The sequence below is a fragment of the Gambusia affinis genome, linkage group LG07, assembly GCF_019740435.1.
Source record: "Gambusia affinis linkage group LG07, SWU_Gaff_1.0, whole genome shotgun sequence".
NCBI lineage: Eukaryota > Metazoa > Chordata > Actinopteri > Cyprinodontiformes > Poeciliidae > Gambusia > Gambusia affinis.
In genome coordinates this window covers 21,003,884-21,024,110 of record NC_057874.1, presented here as the reverse complement: position 1 = coordinate 21,024,110, position 20,227 = coordinate 21,003,884, and the positions used below count along the sequence as shown (strand labels likewise).

At 37.9% G+C, this 20,227-nt stretch overlaps 1 protein-coding gene across 1 annotated transcript; it reads left to right on the top strand.

The window, feature by feature from the left end:
• The first annotated feature begins 5,682 nt into the window (after positions 1–5,682).
• On the top strand, positions 5,683–9,663 carry sp7 (Sp7 transcription factor). Its single transcript, XM_044120886.1, has 2 exons — positions 5,683–5,788; positions 6,943–9,663. Exons 1-2 carry the CDS (start codon positions 5,753–5,755, stop codon positions 8,284–8,286), a joined length of 1,380 nt encoding a protein of 459 aa, XP_043976821.1. The 5' UTR covers positions 5,683–5,752; the 3' UTR covers positions 8,287–9,663.
• Positions 9,664–20,227: the final 10,564 nt, after the last annotated feature.

The following is a 20,227-nucleotide window of genomic DNA, read 5'->3' as shown; positions in this document are numbered from 1 at the left end:
ACAGGACCAGAATGGGCTGTGGGAGAAAGATGGAGGAGCTGGAGAGAATCTACACATTAATGGGCAGAACACACAAACTCAACACAGAAAGTCCCAAGGCAGGATTTGAAGCCAAGACCTTCTTGTTCTGAGGGAACAGTGCTAACCACTAAGCCTCCATGCTGCATGATCTGTTCTATTTGTGTTATTTTGCATGACCTGAATTAGATCTTTGCTATACCTTGATATTTACTCTTTACTGCACTGGAAATACTTTTAAAGTGGTTGATGGAACTTAAATTTATATTTGCAAACCTGAGCTTTAAAAGATAAAATAAAACATTAATTTGAAGTTAAATATTTTCTTGACAAAAACTTTAGTGATTTATAGGAACCAGAACTTCGAAAGGCAACGGCGGATTTTTAAACATGTATTTCTTTTTCATAGAAATACATGTTTGAAAGAAGTTACTAAATTTTAAAGTCATGCAATATTTCAGCCACACAGAGAAGCAGCTAGAGAAGCTGCTAGTTGCAGCTCAAATGTAATTTTTCAGAATTAATTGATAAATCTTTATCTTTCCTACCTTCGAAGTCAGCAATACTGGCAAAAATGTAAGAGAAAAAACATTCAAAGCTATTACTAGTGCTGTGGATCTATAACTGTTTCCTTGAACAGTCATATCCAGAAATACAGAACATACCGTAATTAAATAAATCCAGTAGACTACTTTGATTATGCCTAGTTATAAATACAACTGTATACAGTTCAGTTTGAAACTTGTTGCAATACAATACAGCTAAATAAAGCTTACAATGACAACTGAGAAAAGTTGTCCAAGCATCCGTAAGAGATTGCCCTGAGTCATTGACTTTTTAGCAAGACCTCAACTTGAGCAAGCATGTGGCAACAGTGAACAGTTGATTGCATAGAGTTGAGTCATCACAAGATGGCCAAACTCTTCATCAGTTTTTGTTACTTAGCTTTCTACACACCCCTGTTCTGAGAAAAGAGACGATGACAGACCAAATGATCCAGAGGAACTGCTGTGGCATATGGTTCTTCCAGAACAAACAGGAATAAGTGTGAGCAAGTGCGCTTTTATGTTATAGAACTGTAATTTTTTTATATTAGTGGGGTGTATGTAGCAAACATAATCATAACTGTTATTCAGTTATGCCATTTTTGTCAATATTTTTCTAAGCCTGGAAAGCGTTTTTTTTTCTTTCTTTCTTTGTGGCTTCGACTCCAACAAAATTTAAACACTTTCAAAACTTTCAACATACTGATATCACCTTTACCATCAATTCTCCATTGAGCAACCAGCCACATGCACCAAGAAAGAAACATTTTTTTAATAACATTGTTAAAATAAAGTTCAAAGCACTGTCTATTTCATATTTAAAAACAGAGGCAAAAGATGTGTGGTAGTTGACATTAAATAAATGCTGTTTTCTCTATTTCATCCACCTGGTGTTTATGAGGTATCTTTGCAGCAGAAACCACCTGAGATATCCAATACTACCGTATCTACATAAACATGCCCACCCAGTGCTCCAAGAACCCCCAAGCCTGGAGCGCCTTTACCCAAAAATCCCAACCACACTGGGAAGAAAACAGCAAATAGAGCAGAGAAAGCTTTTTGATGAGGCTGTTATAGGAGCGTAACACGTTCTCTAATTATAGATCTTACTTGCTCTCTTTTGAAGACAACAGTAAATGCGAACACGCCAAGGTTTTAGATTACGACGAGTCTTATAAAATAGGGAAAAGCGTCCCTTTGCGGGACCACTTTGTAGCAACTTCGAAGGCTTTTTGATTTACCTCCCCTGTCATTTCATCTAAATGTAAAACATTAATGAATCCTACACAGAAAAAAGAGGAAATTTTCATTTAAAGACTGATGCCTGTGTCAGACCATAAGTCAAATGAGAGGGGAGGGAAATGCCTCAAAAAGTGCAAAAAGATTGCCACGTAACACATGTATTCATCAGGATTTAGCAAGATTAAACCAAGATGGATGGACGAATAGACAGACGATGGATATATCTAGATAGATAGATAGATAGATAGATAGATAGATAGATAGATAGATAGATAGATAGATAGATAGATAGATAGATAGATAGATAGATAGATAGATAGATAGATAGATAGATAGATAGATAGATAGATAGATAGATAGATAGATAGATAGATAGATAGATAGATAGATAGATAGATAGATAGATAGATAGATAGATAGATAGATAGATAGATAGATGAGACTGTGTTTATGATTGCATGCAGCAGCCTTTGTTCTTTCATTCACACCACTTCTGGAAGAAGAAAGCGAAGCAATGAAGGTCAGTTGCAGAGCAGGCTGCCAAATATAGCCGCTGTGTTCATGTGAGGGCCAGACTCTCCAGAACGACAAGCCCTGCTCTGACCATGCCCTGTAATTGAGGAGAAAATAAGGACAGAAATTATATGTTTATTTTTGACAACAATTTTAATCTTCTGTGCTCTCCTTCAGAAAATGAGACGCCTACAAAAAAAGGCGCTGAGAATCTGTTTTCTGCTCGGAGGCTCAGAGTTCAGTTTTTGAACTTTTTGGTGTTAAAATAAATTAAATTCTCAAGAACAAACCTTATTTGGTGGTTCAAAAATATTATTTCATTTCGAAGCCTCAAAAATAATGGAGATTTGTTTATTTCAGCAAGATTTTACAATGGACAATTATTTTCAAACATGTAATGGCAGTATATTTGAAACAAAAAAAAAAGAAAACTTTGTTATGCATCACTTCAAATGAGTGAACATTTAGCTTTCTTGTTGGACAAAGATCTTAATGTTATCTGTCAATTTTTGTATTTGTTAAATTGTTACTATAAACATATAATTCAATTCATGCACATTGTTTAAAATAACAATGATAAAAAATTATTAGAAAATCATGTTTTTATTCAAAGAAATTAATAAACTGTGGGCTATTTAGGTAACTTGAGGCTAAATGTAATATTTTGTATGTGCCAGTTTACTTTTTTAATAAAATGTTGTGGAAAAAAATAATCTGCCTTTACAGATGTCTTCTGTTTTTGCTTTGTTTCATCAAAATGTTTCAAATTTAAAAATGTCTACATAAGACAATCATATTCTAAGTAAATGCAACATTTCATATATTAAGTGAAAACATCTTTCCAAATCAGCTGTAGATGTAATAACTGGTTGTGCTTCCTTTGGCTGTAACAGCTGCAGCCAAGCATTTGCGATAACTGGTAGCCAGTCTTTTATATCTCTGTGGCACAATTTCTCCCACTTTTCTTTGCAGAATAGTTTTACTTCAGCCACATTGGAGAGTATTCCAGCCTGTTTTACATGAAGCCACAGCAATTGAATCAAACGTAAGTCAAAATTTCACAAGGCCGCTTCACAACTTTCATTTTGTTTTTTGCAGTACAATCTGAGGTGGATTTACTGGTGTGCTTTGGATCACTGTAATGCTGGATGACTAAAAACACCAGCTAAAGGTCATAAACTGGAAGTAGTTTTTCACAAGATTTGCTGCTTAAGAGGAAACTTCAATTCAATCTGGAGAGACTCAGATGGAGAAAGACAGCGATTAAAAAGGTTTATTGGCGTACAGGAATTAAAGTTCTTTGGCGCTCGGGCCGTGGCTGAGGACATCGAGTCGTGAACTGCAATAACCTCGGATGAGCATTCCTGATGTAGGTTAGGAATGTCATCCCCCGGGACCCAACACTGGTGGTGGAGGTCGGTGAAGGATGAGAGCCTGAAGAGCTAGGAGAGTGGAGGTGAAGGAATGGAGCTGGGTTGAGCACAGCTGGAAAGCGGAAGATGCTATGAATGGAGGTCATTATCAACTGGCGCTTGGTCGATGATTGGCCGTGACTTGGCGTGGTCCAGCATTGATAGGTCGACGGCTATGAGCGAGACACGCCGATTGGATGATGCAGGTAGAGAGTCATCCAGTTTGAATTTGTGCCTAGGCTTAATTTCAATCAATTACAGCAAATCGCTCAGGTTCCGAAGAAAGCAAAGCAAACCCATGCCATCATACAACCACCACCATGCTTGACTGAAGGTGAGACCTTTTTCCGAAAAGTTGTGTTAATTTTTTTTTCCAGATGCAGTACTAACACTATGCAAAAAGTCCCACCTTTGTCTCATTAGTCCAGACAGTATTTTCCCCAAAGTCTCTGTGATTGTCATGACAGTTTTTGTAAATGTGAAACAGATTTTTGGGATTGGTCTTCATATAGTTGACCTTGGAGCTCTCCATGGATTTTTCTTTGTTGTCGAGTCATAAATTCAGAATTTAATCTATAGCATTGGTGGAAGAAGGCCAACGATGCTACAGCTGTTGTCCTGGATTATTTGTGTTCTTAGATAAATTGTGGATGCACTGATGGAGTAATTTAGATTTTATAATTCATGTTCTCCACTCATGGGAAGGTGTAATCTAATTCTAGATAATTTGTTTTATGGCTCACTGGAGTCCCAAAGCGTTAGTGCTTTGTAGTTACAGGCTGAAGAAGACTCTGTATATTATGGATTCCAGAGTTTGTTTTGATCCGTTCCTGATTTTTGAGATCTTTTAATCTTCTTCATGCTGTCAGACAAGTTTTATTGACATGAGTTGAGGTGTTTTTCTTCATATCTGCCCATTTTCAGCCCTTTGTTTACCTATTGAACTCTAAAATAAATGTTGTTAATCACATGATTTAGTAATATAACATTTTCACACTGGCCATGCTCGTTTAGATGGCTTTTAATTATTAAATAACAGAGCTTTTTGAAACTGTTTTCAAATTTAGTTTTAAGTTAGTTTGATTATTTGAAGTGCTATAAAAAAGATCTGTACATGTGTCTCTCCCTTGTATGCATGCATAGCTAGACAGACACAGACAGACAGATCATTTTTTTCTGTTGTTTACTCTAACATTTGTTTCATTTCTAATAAACTTCCAGCATATAAAAAGCGATCTTTCCCGTCGTTTCCGCTTCTTGATGTTTGAATTTATTTTTAATTGCTGTGATAATCTCCTTTTTATTTTATTTAACGACTTAATCCTTTTCTTCTCGACTTGCCTCTGTAGTGCAGCCTCTTTAACCATCACACTAATGTCTGAAAATGCAGTTAACTGCATTTGGGAATATTGGAAACAGAGAGAGGTTTTGAACCAGAATAATAAAACCTCGGATATGGAAACCGCAGTCTTGCTCAACTTAATTTCCTTTATTTGTGTGGCGCAGTCGTTCCCGACTCACAGAAAACGCACAAGTTTCACATTTATTTCTCTGTAAGTTGGAAAAAAGTTTAAATTTGTCTAACAACGCGCATTATATAAGTGGAAATAATTTTAGGAACAATACGTTTTCTTCTTTGTTCAGACTCCGAAGGACTAATCTCAGTGGAAAAAAAATTAAAATAAAACCGAGAAACTGAATTAAAGTCCATATGGTGATTGATGAGTAACACATTAACTCATACAGAATAGGGAACTGAAAACTGATTTTCTCTTTTGGGGAGGTGGGATGTCCTCGTTTTTTAAGCCACCAATCTCCGTCCGTTTCCCTCCATCTTTTGGGGTTTTTTATTGCCTCTTAGCAAGTCTTCAAAGAGTCCAGAGCCTATAATTAGGGGGCGGGCCGAGAGCGCCTCAAAACGCTTCCCCGCATTGGAGCCCGACTCCATCCAAAGTGTCCCGGGACTCAGAGCTGCGCCTCTCCCTCTGCCCTCAGCTTCCTAAAGGATTTAGTTTCTCAGGGATGGCCGCATCTGTTCTGGAGGTAGGGAATGTAATTGTAAGTACATTATCTTCTTCTTCTTCTTGAAACAAATAAAACTTGATAATGAGAACATTGTTACAGCTTTATTCTGAGATTTTATTGATGTCGCGTTATTAGGACACGCTGTTTTGGATGAATGTATTTGGGATCCTGTTACATCAAGTATTAATGAAAAAAATCTAAAATATTTAAATCCATGCAACAGTTTCAATTGGGAAGAAAGTTTACAACTTACATTTAGGCTAATCTTTATACATCTTGGAATATTATTTTCTTCTGTGTAGTCACTTCTAACACCTACGTTTAAAAGGTTTAGAAAACCATCATTAATAATATATATAATCTTTTTAAACGTGGTAAAATATAATTTTTAGAACATAATTAGAGCAAATTAAAACTGTTCTGGTCAACCCTATTTTTATTCAAATCTCACATAATAGTTAGTTAGTTAGTTAGTTAGTTAGTTAGTTAGTTAGTTAGTTAGTTAGTTAGTTAGTTAGTTAGTTAGTTAGTTAGTTAGTTAGTTAGTTAGTTAGTTAGTTAGTTAGTCAGTCAAAATAAAACTTATATTCCACCTTTAAATATTTGTTGTCTTTAGTTTTAAAATTGCTATAGTACAATATAATCGCAGAAATTATGCAAATGCATCAATGCAGTCTTGGTTTGTGTCAGTTACAAAGAAATAAAGAAACACATTTTTAAAAATAAAATATTTTTATCTGTAAAATGTTTTATTTTAAATGGTTAATTGGTCATCCTCAACATTATAGTAATTAAGCAAAACCAAAATTATCTGAGTATTTTGTATGTGTGGGATTTTATAGAATAATGAGTCCACAAATTTGAGTCTGTGTGTTGGAAACTTTAAACAGTTGTTAAGGAATTTTAAGCACCATTAATAGTAAATTCAAGAGCAGCTTGTTAAAAGAAGCTTAAAATCAACAATGCATGATCCAGTGATTGATCAGAACATTTACAAGTTCGAGCATCGGCTGCCTTGACCTCTTTGTAAATGTTGAGAGCAGAAAAAAAGCCAAATGTGTCAGTCAGAAATCCCTTTTTTATTAGAGCTGACACTTACAAAGGCTGTGGCAAGCAGCCATATCCTGCAGACAGATCGTTTCACTTTCCCCTCCTTGTTTTTTCTTTTTTACTATTTTGGTCTCTAGGAAGACGCACGCTATGGATCCAGTCCTCTGGCTATGTTAACTGCTACCTGTAACAAGTTCGGTAGCACCAGCCCCATCAGGGATTCAGCTACACCCGGAAAAACCGGCAGCTCTCCAGTGAAGAAGCAGTACACCATGACCTCTGACCTTCAGACAGCAAAGAACGGGCGGGTGTCGGACAGCAGTGGTCTGACAGACTCCTACACCGGCTCTTTCACCACTGCTGGGGGAGGTGGTGGGCTGCTGAGTCCCACTGGAAGCCCTCCACCTTCAGCTGGGGGATACACTTCAGAGTACAACCCTTTCTCCCACTCCTTCCAGACCTCTGTGTCCCAGGACCCATCTCTTTTAGTGTCCAAGACACATGCTACCCCGGCCGACTGTCTCACCAGTGTCTACACCTCTCTGGATATGACACACCCGTATGGCTCCTGGTATAAGGCTGGAATCCACCCCGGCATCACTGCTGCTCCAGCCAACGCCACATCCTCCTGGTGGGACGTCCACCCCAACTCCAACTGGCTGTCAGCGACACAGCCCCAAGCTGATGGGAGTCTCCAGGCTTCACTTCAGCCTGTGGCCCCACAGGCATCCCTGAGTCCCCAGCTCCCAAGTTACAGCTCCGACTTTACACCACTTAACCCAGCCCCATACCCCTCTGTTGGACTGGGCTCATCCTCACACCTCCTCCAACCTTCCCAGCACATGTTGCCCCAGGACATGTACAAGCCCAAGCCCGTGTCTAGTGCTGGGCTAATTGAGAATTCAATGGGTCTAAAGCCTGCTAGGGGATCAGGAGGCTACAGTGGAGGGGCTACACCCAGCCGGTCTTCATGTGACTGCCCCAACTGCCAAGAGCTGGAGAGGCTGGGAGCATCTGCTGCCTCCCTGAGGAAAAAACCTGTGCACAGCTGCCACATCCCAGGCTGTGGGAAAGTCTATGGCAAGGCTTCCCACCTGAAAGCCCACCTGCGCTGGCACACTGGCGAAAGGCCTTTTGTGTGCAACTGGCTGTTCTGCGGGAAGCGCTTCACCCGCTCTGATGAGCTGGAGAGGCATGTGCGCACCCACACGAGGGAGAAGAAGTTTACCTGCCTGCTATGCAATAAGCGCTTCACCCGCAGTGACCACCTCTCAAAGCATCAGAAGACCCACGCAGACTCCGCAATGCAGGGCAAAACTGTAGCTGTGGAAGGAGATACAGACCCTCGGACCGAAGACACATCTGAGCTCAACTCCAACGCTGTACCAACCAATCCTGTTGCTGATCAAATTGCCAATGGGGATGAGAAGACCACCACACCTAATGGAGTGGAAAACAGCAGTGGTTTGTTGGAAATCTGACTGCCTTAAGTATTTCCTCTAGCATTCTCTTCTTTTTGAAATAAAAACAAACTTTAAACTGCAAACGAAAAGTACAAATATTCAAGACAACGTTTGGACTTAATATAATAAATGACATGCAACCACTTGCAAGTCCAAGAAAAAACATGCAAGCCTGCATCCATACTGCCAAAATTGTATGCAGACACACTGCCAAATACACACAACCAAAACTTTGATGTATATGAGCACAAATATTCCATGCACACGTGCACCATTTGCATGCACAATAATAACTATGAGCAAATGCACAAGCATATATAATGCATTCATGTATGCATGGGCACCCACAAAAGTGTTCCTACTCAAACCCTCATACGAGTAAACATTCTCATGTGGACATTTAGCAGTCTGCACACATTTTCTGCCTTTTAAATGAGACAAACCACTGGGGAAATGTAATCTGCAAAAGCAGAAGGAAAAAAGCTTCGAGGCTACAAAAGGAAAGAACAAGACTTATGGTTGGGATGATGGAGTTGATGAAGCATCGCGTGCCTAGAGTGAAAAAAATCTGATATACAACTGCACTCTGATACCTATTCAATATTCCTGAAATGGACAATCTCACTTAGAGCTACTTGTTGTCAGAGATGCCGTGATGAAGGTGTTGCTTTTTATTTGCTGTTCACTTCCTACTTTGTCTAATTTAATTTCATATTTACATGAACAGTCTAATTTATGTTTTAAATTATACAACAAGGGGGATTATCTTACATGTTGGGGGACATATTATACCTAAAGGGAAATGAATGGTTGAAGTTGGCCAAGAAGAAAAAATATGGTGCATTAAATTAAGATTTTTTTTTTCTTATTTATTAGTTATGAGTTGGAATTTAGGAAGTATGTTATTAAAGTTTTATTTATAGATCTTGAATCTTTTGTGTGCATTATCTCATTCTGTAACATTTTTCATTGTGAATTCTTCCACACCATGCAAAGCAATTAATAAAAATGGCTTCCTACATTGTTTAAACAAACCATATATAATAACAATATATAGAATTTGCTAGGTGATATTTTTCTACTTTTTTATGCATTTTCTATTTTTCCTCATGAAAAGATGTTTATTTTACTGCAGCTGGCAAAAAGATTTATCATTTGGTCCACATAGGAGTTGCCAGTGTTTGCTGTCTTGTTGTGAAATGTGTTTAGAAGAGGCTGTAAATAGTGTTAAAGCAGAAAACCTCAGAAATGTACACATGTACGTTGTAAGATTCCTGAAACAGAATTATGAATTTATGAGAGTAGACAATCTGAAGACAAGTATTTTATTTGATGGTTTTATTTTCTATTCAAAAGCATTCTGACTTGATTGATAAATAAACGAATAATTAAAAATATGTCATTCCTTTTGCATTAACTTTGCTCCTCCGTGCTTCATCCTAAGTCCCTCCAATCGAGCTTCCTTCCACATCCTTCTACATCCTTAGAGCCAAGCAAATACTTTCATTATCTTTTGCAATAAAAAAAAAAACAAAAAAAAACAAAGCCATTCACTGAACAGAAGTCTTGACTCGAAACAATGACCCCCTTTCAGGGAGCCACTGTAGTTACACTCAGGACAATTATTCCACTCTCCAGCCTGAAAGGGGTAATTACGGCGAGCGATGCTCCAGCAGAGTCCGGAGAAAGAAGAAGAGGGGATTAGGACAGGAAAGTGGCGGTTATACTGTTTATGGAGGGAGGCGGTCAAACAAAGATCCCCAATTAGGGCAGAAGGTATAAAGAAAGATGAGATCTGGAGAAACAGTGCAAAGAAGAAGTTAAGCTGTGTTTTGCGAATTGAGATGCCTCTTGTATATGGTTCTTCACTGGATTTCTGCAAGAGTTAACCGTCACAACAAGTGGAAGTTCATATTTTCCTGTCCATGTTACTTTCTGGCTTTTTCAGACTAATTAAAATACCTCAGGAGGGAGGACTTCCCACGCTGCCTTAAAAGTTACACCACCTAACAACAAACCAAACTAGACCTTTAAACATAAACTCTGCACAGGCGCAATTTAGCAACAATATAATTAAGACAAATTTTACCCCACTTATAGTGCAGGTGATTTTACATTAAAAATCTAATCAACAAGATTAGCAAAATTCCCAAGAGTGTTCCAGCTCTGTGAACTTTTTAAAATTTTCAGCTTATATGTGGTGCAAAAGGTGGTGCATAATTCGAAGAGGGAGAAAAAAGCTTTTTTTATACACATGTTCCACTTAACTGATAGGTTGGGCAATAAGATGAAGGAGTTGCAAAGATCCTTTGCTCAGCTGGAAGAATCTATTTACAGAAAAAATAGATTGCAGAGCCACCAATGCACTTCATAAGGTTGAAGTGCATTGGTGCATCTATTAGCTTACACAGATTCATTGTTAAGTGAATCTGTGTAAGCTAATAGATGGCTAAAAAAACTGATGCTGCAAAATATTCTGAACTTATGCTGTGGGGATGCTTTTCTTTACCAGGTACTGGGGAGCTTATCAAAGCTGAGACTAAGATAACTGGAGTTAAATACAAAGAAAAACAATCGATATACAACATCATTTTTTCCATTTCAAAACAATGCACAATTTTCTGTTTATCAAATAAAATCTTGATAAAATGAGGGGATGTTTGTGGTTGCAACTTGATAAGATGAAAAAACCAAGTGGATTAAATACTTTTTGAAGGACCTGTAAAAAGTATCGCAGGATAAACCTGTCAATTTAACTAAAACAAGAAATGATAAGAAAGAAAGTCAAAAAAGCACTGAATGTGTTGCATAAGAAAAGCGTGGTACAGCTGACGCTCTCTGTAAGCTTCCGACTCTTCCGCTGCAGCATTTACACTTCCCAGGCTGCATGGTTCCAATTTAGGGCTTCTAATAGGCTGTAGTTGAGGTCGATTTAAATAAAACGTCCCCGAGCCGACTTTGTCATCAGGGACCAATATGTTTATGGTGGTCTGAAGTGGGCGCATGGTCCAGTCCACAGGATAAAAGGCAAACATGGAGAACGGGGAATGGGTTGGGTGTGTCAGACCAGCAAACGAGGGTGGGGTTTGGGGGAGGGGGTTAAGAAGATGGTCAGTGGCTTTTGAAAACCATCCTCTGCTACTGGTAGTTTCTGTCTGTCTAAAATACACTCCTGGTGGTGGCATAATGTAGCCTTAGCTTTATTTTTACTTCTTTTATTTAGAAAGCCAGGAAACATTAAGTGTTTCTTCAAACAAGGTCATAAAAAGAAAAATATACACGCAGTGACACACAGAGGCCGAAGCAGAAACTGGACAATTTGTTCCATATGCTCTTTACCCACAGATTCCCATTTACTCCATTTAGAAAATCAGATCACTGCAGACTTAATAAGACTGAAAATAGTTATTCCATAGGATCCCACAAGAAACACCTGTGAAAGCCATCACACAACTCATTTCCAGTCTAACAAGAAGAGGAAACTTTAAAACATTTTCTCATGCTGTGTTTGGTTTAACTCTCAGACTTGATGAGTTATGCAAACTTACTCTAAATGAGTCACTCCTACTTGGAGGGGGACTGCAGACTTTAATCATTTTTTTTACAATGCCTTTCAAACATATATATATATATATATATATATATATATATATATATATATATATATATAGAAATATATATATATATATATATATATAATGTATATATATATATATATATATATATATATATATATATATATATATATATATATATATATATATATATACATATATATATATATATATATATATAATTTCTTTATCTTGAATCCTTGCTACAAATGTATTCTATTAACATTATTTGATTATTTGAGGCCAACAAACAAACAGTCATGCACAATTGAAATAAAGGATTAAATGTCCTAAAAATCTCAGAAAAGTGTGGAGAGCACATATTTTTAGTTCCCTTAAGTCAATGTTTTATAGAACCACATTTATTGGTGATTACAGCTGCAAGTCTTTAAGCATTAGTCTAAGATCATTCTCAGTCAGTTTACATGGAGGTTGTCTGGGCATCGCTATTCAACTTTTACCACAAATTTTCATTTGGATTTTTTGACTGGGACATGCTAGCCCATAAATATCCCCATGCATCTTCCTAGGAACTCAGACCTGCTTCTCAATTATGAGTTCATAAAGGGTGTTAATTATGAGGTTGAGCAAATAGCTGTCATCTACACTCTTTGTTTCGTTTTATAACAGCCCTCTAATAGGTTTGTCATTAACTATTTACCTCCATCCATCCTTCCATCAACTTTGACTAGGTTCCCTCTGTCCCTACTGAATCATGCCTTCAGAGTCATGCTTGCACCAAAATGTTTCTAATTAAATTTTTGTTTTGAGGATGATGCACAAGTTTCTGATCATAAAACATTCATCCTCATGTTTGGTGTATCTCCTGTATGGCATGTGGCCACCTGCCAGCAGAGCTTCTTAATGCTTTCTTTCAACAACTTTCTTCATACAGAAAAGGCCAGATTTATTAAATGCATGAACACATTTTTCCATATGAGCTGTGGATTTCTGCAGCTCCCGAAAATTAACCCCAGTTTTGTTAATGCTTGTTGGATTAATGCTTTCATTAATTGCCAAGATTGATATTTTTGGTTTATGGCCATGTCTTGGAAGGTCTCATGTTGTACCATATCATTCTGTTTTTTAATTAAGATTCAAAGTTTGGAACAACTTGTTTTACAGCTTAAATCTGCTATAAAACTAATACATAGCTTTATTTCTCTCTTCCAGGGGGTGTTTTGTGGGCTCTAGTGTCCTTTATTTGAAAATAGGCTGACAGGAAAGGGGGGAAGACATGCGGTAAATGTTGACGGGTCCGGGAATCGAACCTGCGACGGCCGCGTCAAGGACTCAAGGCCTCCAAACGTGGGTCGCGCTATCCCCAACGCCACCACAGCACACCACATAGCTTTATTTCTAACCTGTTTATTTCTTGATCTTCATGATGCTGATTGACTAATGTTCTCTAAACAAAACTCTGAGGCCTTTAGAAAACAGCCTGGTTAGGGGTACCAAAATAAAGGGGCAAAATACAAATGCATGCCATACTTTTAGGTCTGATGTTGTACCTTTACTTAATTCTTTACTTATTTTTATTAGTAAGAACTGTTGAAAACTATGCATCATTTTACTGCTACTGGTCTATCTGAAATACAACAAAGTATCAACTGGTGATAAAGCATCTTTTCCTCCTATTATCCGATCCACACTCCCTTGTCAAGTAAAACAACTGACTGTGATTTGACATAGCCACAGGCACGGGCACTTGTGCATTCATGGTAGGAAGGGGAACACGGGAAGCACGGGGCAGGACAAAAGCACAGGTGTCTGCAGGTGTGACTGAGCCTCTGTGACAGGGAATTTGAAGGGAAACAGATAAAGACTGTCATCATGCCCCAGGGCTCAACAGCATGGCTATAAAAAAACAAGGTAATGCTTTGTTTTGTGCCAGAGAGCTAAAGGTAAAGTGACCAGAGTGAACCATAACATGACCCAGAGACCAGATGGGTTCAGGTCAAAGAAGACAAAGGTTGAAGAGGAAAACAAAAGAGATTAAAAGGCCAAAAGGTGAAGAAGCAATGTTATCTTTCAGGTGTCCGTTAGTGTTTTTCTTATCATTTTAGCCATTGTTTACATTTCTGGATAGGAAGCAGAAGCACAGTAAATAGTCTGTTTTTCCATATCCTGCTAAATACTTGCAAAAGTTTTTCAGTCTTATAATGTTTCCACATTGGTCAGATCTCATCAGTTCTTATCATGAGCACAAACTTTAATGTATTATGTTATGTTATAATCCTGCATTGCTGTGATGTGGAAGAAAATCGTCTCCAGTTTATTTTTATGAATAATAAATTCAGCCACTTCTAGTCAGAGAACCCATAAAACAAGTAAGAGTAACCAATTGTCTTTCGAAGTCTCCTATTTGGTTAACAGAATCCACTTGTGCAATGAGAGCATTACCAGAGAGAGCAGCCAAGACCCCAATTGCAAGTCTAGGCCAAACACACAGATGCATATGTATTTATGCGTTCGACACACAAATGCATTGAAAAGATTGGCATGTATGAATGCCAATCTTTTCGAATTTTATTACAAGGTAAAACATTTAATAATCTCCTTTCTTCCACAATAATGTACTACGTTGTGTTGGTCTGCAACATGAAATTATACAATACCAGTTTACACTTCTGTCAGGTACCATCCTCCTTCTCCCTCAACAAATTAAATTACAAATAAATATAGTATTTGTCAAATTTCATTTATCTTCACTTTTTAATCAAAGACACACATTCATGTCTTGCGTCATTGCGCTTGGAGTGCTTTTCATACTTGCTGTGCTAATTATATCCTTTTATGACATTTAATAGCCCCTAAGAACTGCCCTTGAAGTTTAAAGGGGATCGTCCTTTGCTGCCCAACGCACCAAACCCTACACCAAAATGAGACCATTTTGTTTATAGGTACTGTGCGAGGGTTGTGGGTGACTCTGTGCCCCCTTTATAAGATAATGTGCTTCCCATTTAATGGCATCCGGATGACAAATTGCTTCCAGGGGAAAATTAGGTTAAGAAAATAGCCTGTGTGACACGTAAAGGCATATTTCGTCTCCTGAAGAGGTCTGACATCCATAATTTCCTTTATGCACAGCAGTAGGTGCTTTTAAGATTCTTTGAAAAACCACATTTTCTCCAAAGACTTCGATATTGATAATTGTGTGCTTTGTTTTTGTGGGATTTTTTCTCTATTGACGCAGATAACTTTTAGCCGCAATGGAAATTTCTGCCCTTTAAGAGACTGGTGGTCTGATATCTCTTGAAATTGGATTTGGAAGCCCACTCAGAAAACTATTACAGTATTGCCATACTTAAATAGTGTTCCTTCCATTTTCAAAAAAATACATCTCAGTACTTTTCTTGCTTGTCCTTTTTTATTATTTGAGTTGAAACTGCTAAAGGGACATAATTTAAGAGCCAATGTACCGGGAGAGAGTGGTGGAGGTGCAAAAACACAATGTCCTCAGAAAAAAAGGCACTAATAAAAAAAACACTAGGGAGTCCAGCAACCCAACGATTCAGTGGTGAGTAAGAAAAAAAAAGAGCTCAGCCAGGCAGCAAATGATTTTGAATGCGGATCAAGTGATGAGGAAACAGAAGAAGGAAAAGTTAACCGGGCAGGAAGGAGTGAGACAAAATGGAGAAAAAGAAGTGAGTGATTTGGGTTGGAAGCCGGAGAAGGGAGCCGGGGTTGGCAGGGCTTTGGTGGAGGAGTGTGGTGGTTCAGAAGTCCTCCAGCACGAGGCGCCAGTGTGTCCGGTGGGGGCCCTGACCATGAGCTGCCTCACCCCCCAGAGCCACGGCCACAACACCCCCCTCCCACTCTTCACCCGTCCAACCCAAATCCCACTGGCAGTCAGAGCTTCACTGAAGCTGCTGCATGTTTATTTAATATTTTCAAGAAATTGAAATATCTTTGTGGGTTCTCTCTCACACACACACACACACACACGCACTCACACACAATTACACATCCCTCACACACATTACCACCACAATATATAAATAAATAAAAGGAGAGCAATAATGTTCTCTTGATCTGTGGCCAAGGAAAGAGTTGGAGAAAATCTTTTTCGAATGGTGTTTTCAGAAACGTGGAGGGAGGAGCGTGAATGTTTTACACTTTGTGTTGCCGGAGCAGGCATCGTGTCTTAGTCTGACTCTCCCACAAAGGAAACAGTGCTTTAACAAAGTGGCTGACAAACAAAAAATAGTTTCCATGTGACAAAAGCACAGAAATACATTCAAATCTAAGAGCCAGGATGATGTAGATTTTATATTAAAAAAGGAAGAAGTGTGTGTGGTCTGCTGAATGAGAACATGAGGTGTTAAATGAATACATTTGCATGCCAGTTCTTTACTGCGTGTGGGTGTGTTTGTGTGTGTGTGTGTGTGTGCGTGTGTGTGTGTGTGTGTGTGTGTGTGTGAGTGAGTGCATGATGGCATGCACACACACAAACATCAGAGGCCAATTCCTTCAGACAGAAATCCCTTAACAGCCACAATTTTGGTCTCCATGCTGTACCCCTTTCTGTCTCCTCTCCCCTCAACAGCCACCAACCAGCCCTGCTGCCAAAAATAACACAGGAGCGCCACTCGAACCCGCGCCTCACCACAGAGCAGCCTGGCCGCAAGAGGGGGATCAAAAAACACACAAAAAAAGAAACACATCATATTGTGGAAGGAGGATGGAGGGGGAGAGGGGCATTCACCCAGCCCTGTGCTTGAAGATCTACTGATGATCTGGGCAACCAAAGAACCACACAAGCTGTGCCTTGCAGTATGCATATCTCCTGCATTGTTTTTTGGGGGGGGTTTTCACATTTTGTCCCATTACAACCAGAAATATCAGTATGCTGTAGTGGGATTTTATGTGACAGACCAAGACAAAGTAATTAGAGGAAGAAAGATGATAAGTAGTTTTTAAACTTTTTTTTTTATATAAAAATCTGATGAGTGTGATGTGCATTTGATTTCAGCCCCCTCTGTTTTGATACTCCCAAATCAAATGAAACCACTTTTATTCAGAAGTCCAGATGTGTGTAACTTAAATTTAGTATAAATATAGTTATTTTATTAAGTCCTCATAGGTTTTTCAGAGAAGATAAAGGAGCAAACAGCATCAAGAAGACCAAGTACAGCAGACAACTCTCATAAAGCACCGATCAATCCATCAACCAAAGTCTACAAGAATACAGTACAACTGCAAAGCAAGAGGCCTGTGGAAACACTGCAGAGATCCACAGCCCAGGATATACATACCAACAGGTTACCCATCTATCACACTCTCCACAAATCTGATTTTTATGAAAGAATTAAGAATTTCTTTATTTTTTTAACAAATGCCACAAAGCATTTAGGGGACAGAGCCAAAATGTCGAAGAAAGACTACATGACAACAAAATGAATTTCTTTGGCTGAATGTCATCAGATGTACATGATCACTACTGTTCAGCATCGTGGGGGCAGCTGGAGGAGCTTAAATCAGAAGAAACACTGTTTGAAGCTATAATTAAATTGTTTAGATCATTTAGATCAAAGAATGTTCATGAGTTAGAAAGGTCTCATTGAAGTACAGACATAAATTCAAATAAGTACCGGTATGTTGCAAAACCTCAAGTTTTATGTCCATAGATGTGCCTTCCATTCTGACTGTGCTTCACCTGTTTTATAATAAATAAAACAAAAGCATCACAGCTTTTGTCTTTAGTATTTCCGAAACTTACAGGAAATACATGAACAAAAGGAGAGGTGGTGCACACATATCACACGTAAATAATTTAAATTAAAAAACAAATGGAATCGCACAAATTCAGGACATTTTACCATAATGGGTTTTTTTCACTTTAGCTAAGGCTAGAGCATTTATTATTTCCTTGTAATACCTTTTCGGACCACCAAGCATAAAATATCAAAAATGGGCAAAGGTGGGAGGGACATACTCCAAAAACTGAGATAATAGCTAAATTGATACTCCAAAAACTGAGATAATAGCTAAATTGATACATATTCCATTTCACAATTATTTTGTACTTTATGTTGCTCTATCACATACAATTTTAGTAGAATCCATTGACATTTGTAGCTGTAAATTGAGAAAATGTGAAAAAGTTCAAGGAATATTAACACTTTTGAAAAACTCTAATGCCAAGATGAGCCAAAGAAACATGTGTCCGGATGTCAGTGCAATTTCGATGAAAATCCTCCTAACTGCTAAGGTGGCATTTAAACGTCTGATCTCATTCAGACAACGATTTAATCACCAGATCCATAAAACACTTACACTATCACGTTATAGGTCAATAAATTAGAGCATTCAGCTGACAAGTGAAGTCACATCAGTACTGAAGCTCAGAGTAATGAGTAGGAGGGATAAACTCTGGTCACAGCTGCTCGTTGTTGGTTTGGGGGTTCAAATGGGAGACAGCTTCATAACTGCCATGGCCAGTTCTCCTCATGTTGGCAAAATGTGCTTATCCACACTGACATATTGATGCCAGTGGATAAAGCCATCAAAATCCCTGCTCTGCTTCAGAGGTGGCCAGCAGGGTTTTACAAGCGAGTCATCATGGGATTAATCGTCAAGCCGCAGAAATAAAAGTAACTCGTAGGAAGATGGAAAATGGAACTGCAATATTTTATGGAAGTGCTGCTACATTCATCGGAAAGGTTGTGGGCCCAAAAGGATTTAACTGGTTGGTATGATTCCTTTTACTGACGCAAAAAGATCCAAACTAAACAGAAACTTGGCATAAATTGGTAGCACTGTCAGCCTTTAAAGCTATCTAAATTCATTAGGAATAAATGTTACCATCATGACACCAAAGAATCTTCCCATTCACGTCACACTGCAAACATATGTGCTCAGTTCAGCTGTATTTTTAAATGAATATTATGTGAAACAGCTTTATTATTTTATTTATTTTCCTCTGCTATTTTATTGCTACGCTGAACAACTTTATTGCTTAGATTTAAAATTTGGTTTTCTTCTGGATTAAACAAGTAAACAACTTTATCAGTGAAAGCTAGTGGCAAGTGAAGATTTCACAATTCATACAATAAAATCTATTAGGAAAGTATTTGTGAGCATAATACCAGTAGGATTACAGTTGGATTTTGTTTACAGTATTCAGTTTCATACACTGGCAACACATTGGTAATAAATTACCAGAATTAAAGAAATGTTGGTAATAAGTAATAGAGAACTTCATATGTATTTTTCACTTTTCACAGATAAAGTCCTAACTAAGAAAGAAAAAAAAAACAAATCTAAAGTATAAGATGTCACAGGAAGCAGTTGCCAAAACCCCAAACATCCAAATTAAATTATGTTCAAATTAAAGCATAAATAAAAAGCCAAGTTTTCAATCATATACTCCTTTATTTTTTTATTGAATGAATAGAATCTTAGCTGCAAAGTAAGAAAGACGATGACTAAAGAGAGTTTTGGTACTGCTGCCTGATGGCATTGAGAAGTATTTGCCTTCATACGGATGTATTTTATTTCCTTTTTTCTCAAACCTGAAAATATGAGCTCACCAAACTAACGGGATAAAGTCAAATTAATCTGTTCCTATGTAAACATGTAATTACCTCCTGTACCTCCAAACAGCTTGTGCTATCAGTCATTTGTGATAACGGCAATGAGTCTTTTCTGTCACTGTGAATACATTTTGGTCCCTTTTTGTTTCAGAACAGTAATTCAGTTATACTGGATGGTTTTTGAGAATAAAAAGCCTGTTTAAAGTCACGCCACATGCTGAACATTGGGGTATCAAAAGTATTTGATTTATGTAAGTTATCTAACTTCCTGCAATACCTAGCTGTACTGCAGAGCTGCCAATTGTGTACATGTAAACAAGAACAATAAAAGGCTATTTAGTGTAAGCTGTGTTATCATGTAAGTATTCTATAACTAACAAAAAAAGACAAAATCCATCCACATTTTTAACACTATTGTGCCCTTTTCATTTATATATACCCATCATATTTCTTGATAATATATATTCTGATGAGAAAAAATACCATACTTCCAGTATAAGAAATCTAACCACTGAAGTTTTTCAAATGGCTCTGCACAGATAGTTTAGAATTCTATTTTATAATGTATTTAATTGTGTCTTCCTTTTTCAAACAAAAAATAAACGAACAAACAAGCAAAAGGAGCCAAATAACCTAAAAATGGGGCTTTCAGCAGAGATTGGACATACTGCCTGGGAGACAGCAGGTGTTTGACAAATTAAAGATATTTACGTTCACAAAGGCTCATGAAACAAGTTGAAAGATAGATGACTGAATGTCTCCCTCTGCTGGTTAAAATCTAGCACATCAATTACAGTAAAAACATCT

Excerpts from the sequence above, each read along its gene's own strand:
- sp7 (XM_044120886.1), top strand. The coding sequence starts at position 5,753 with ATGGCCGCATCTGTTCTGGAGGTAGGGAATGTAATT. Across the intron at positions 5,789-6,942 it reads TGGAGGTAGGGAATGTAATT|GAAGACGCACGCTATGGATC; the intron begins GTAAGTACATTA and ends TTTGGTCTCTAG.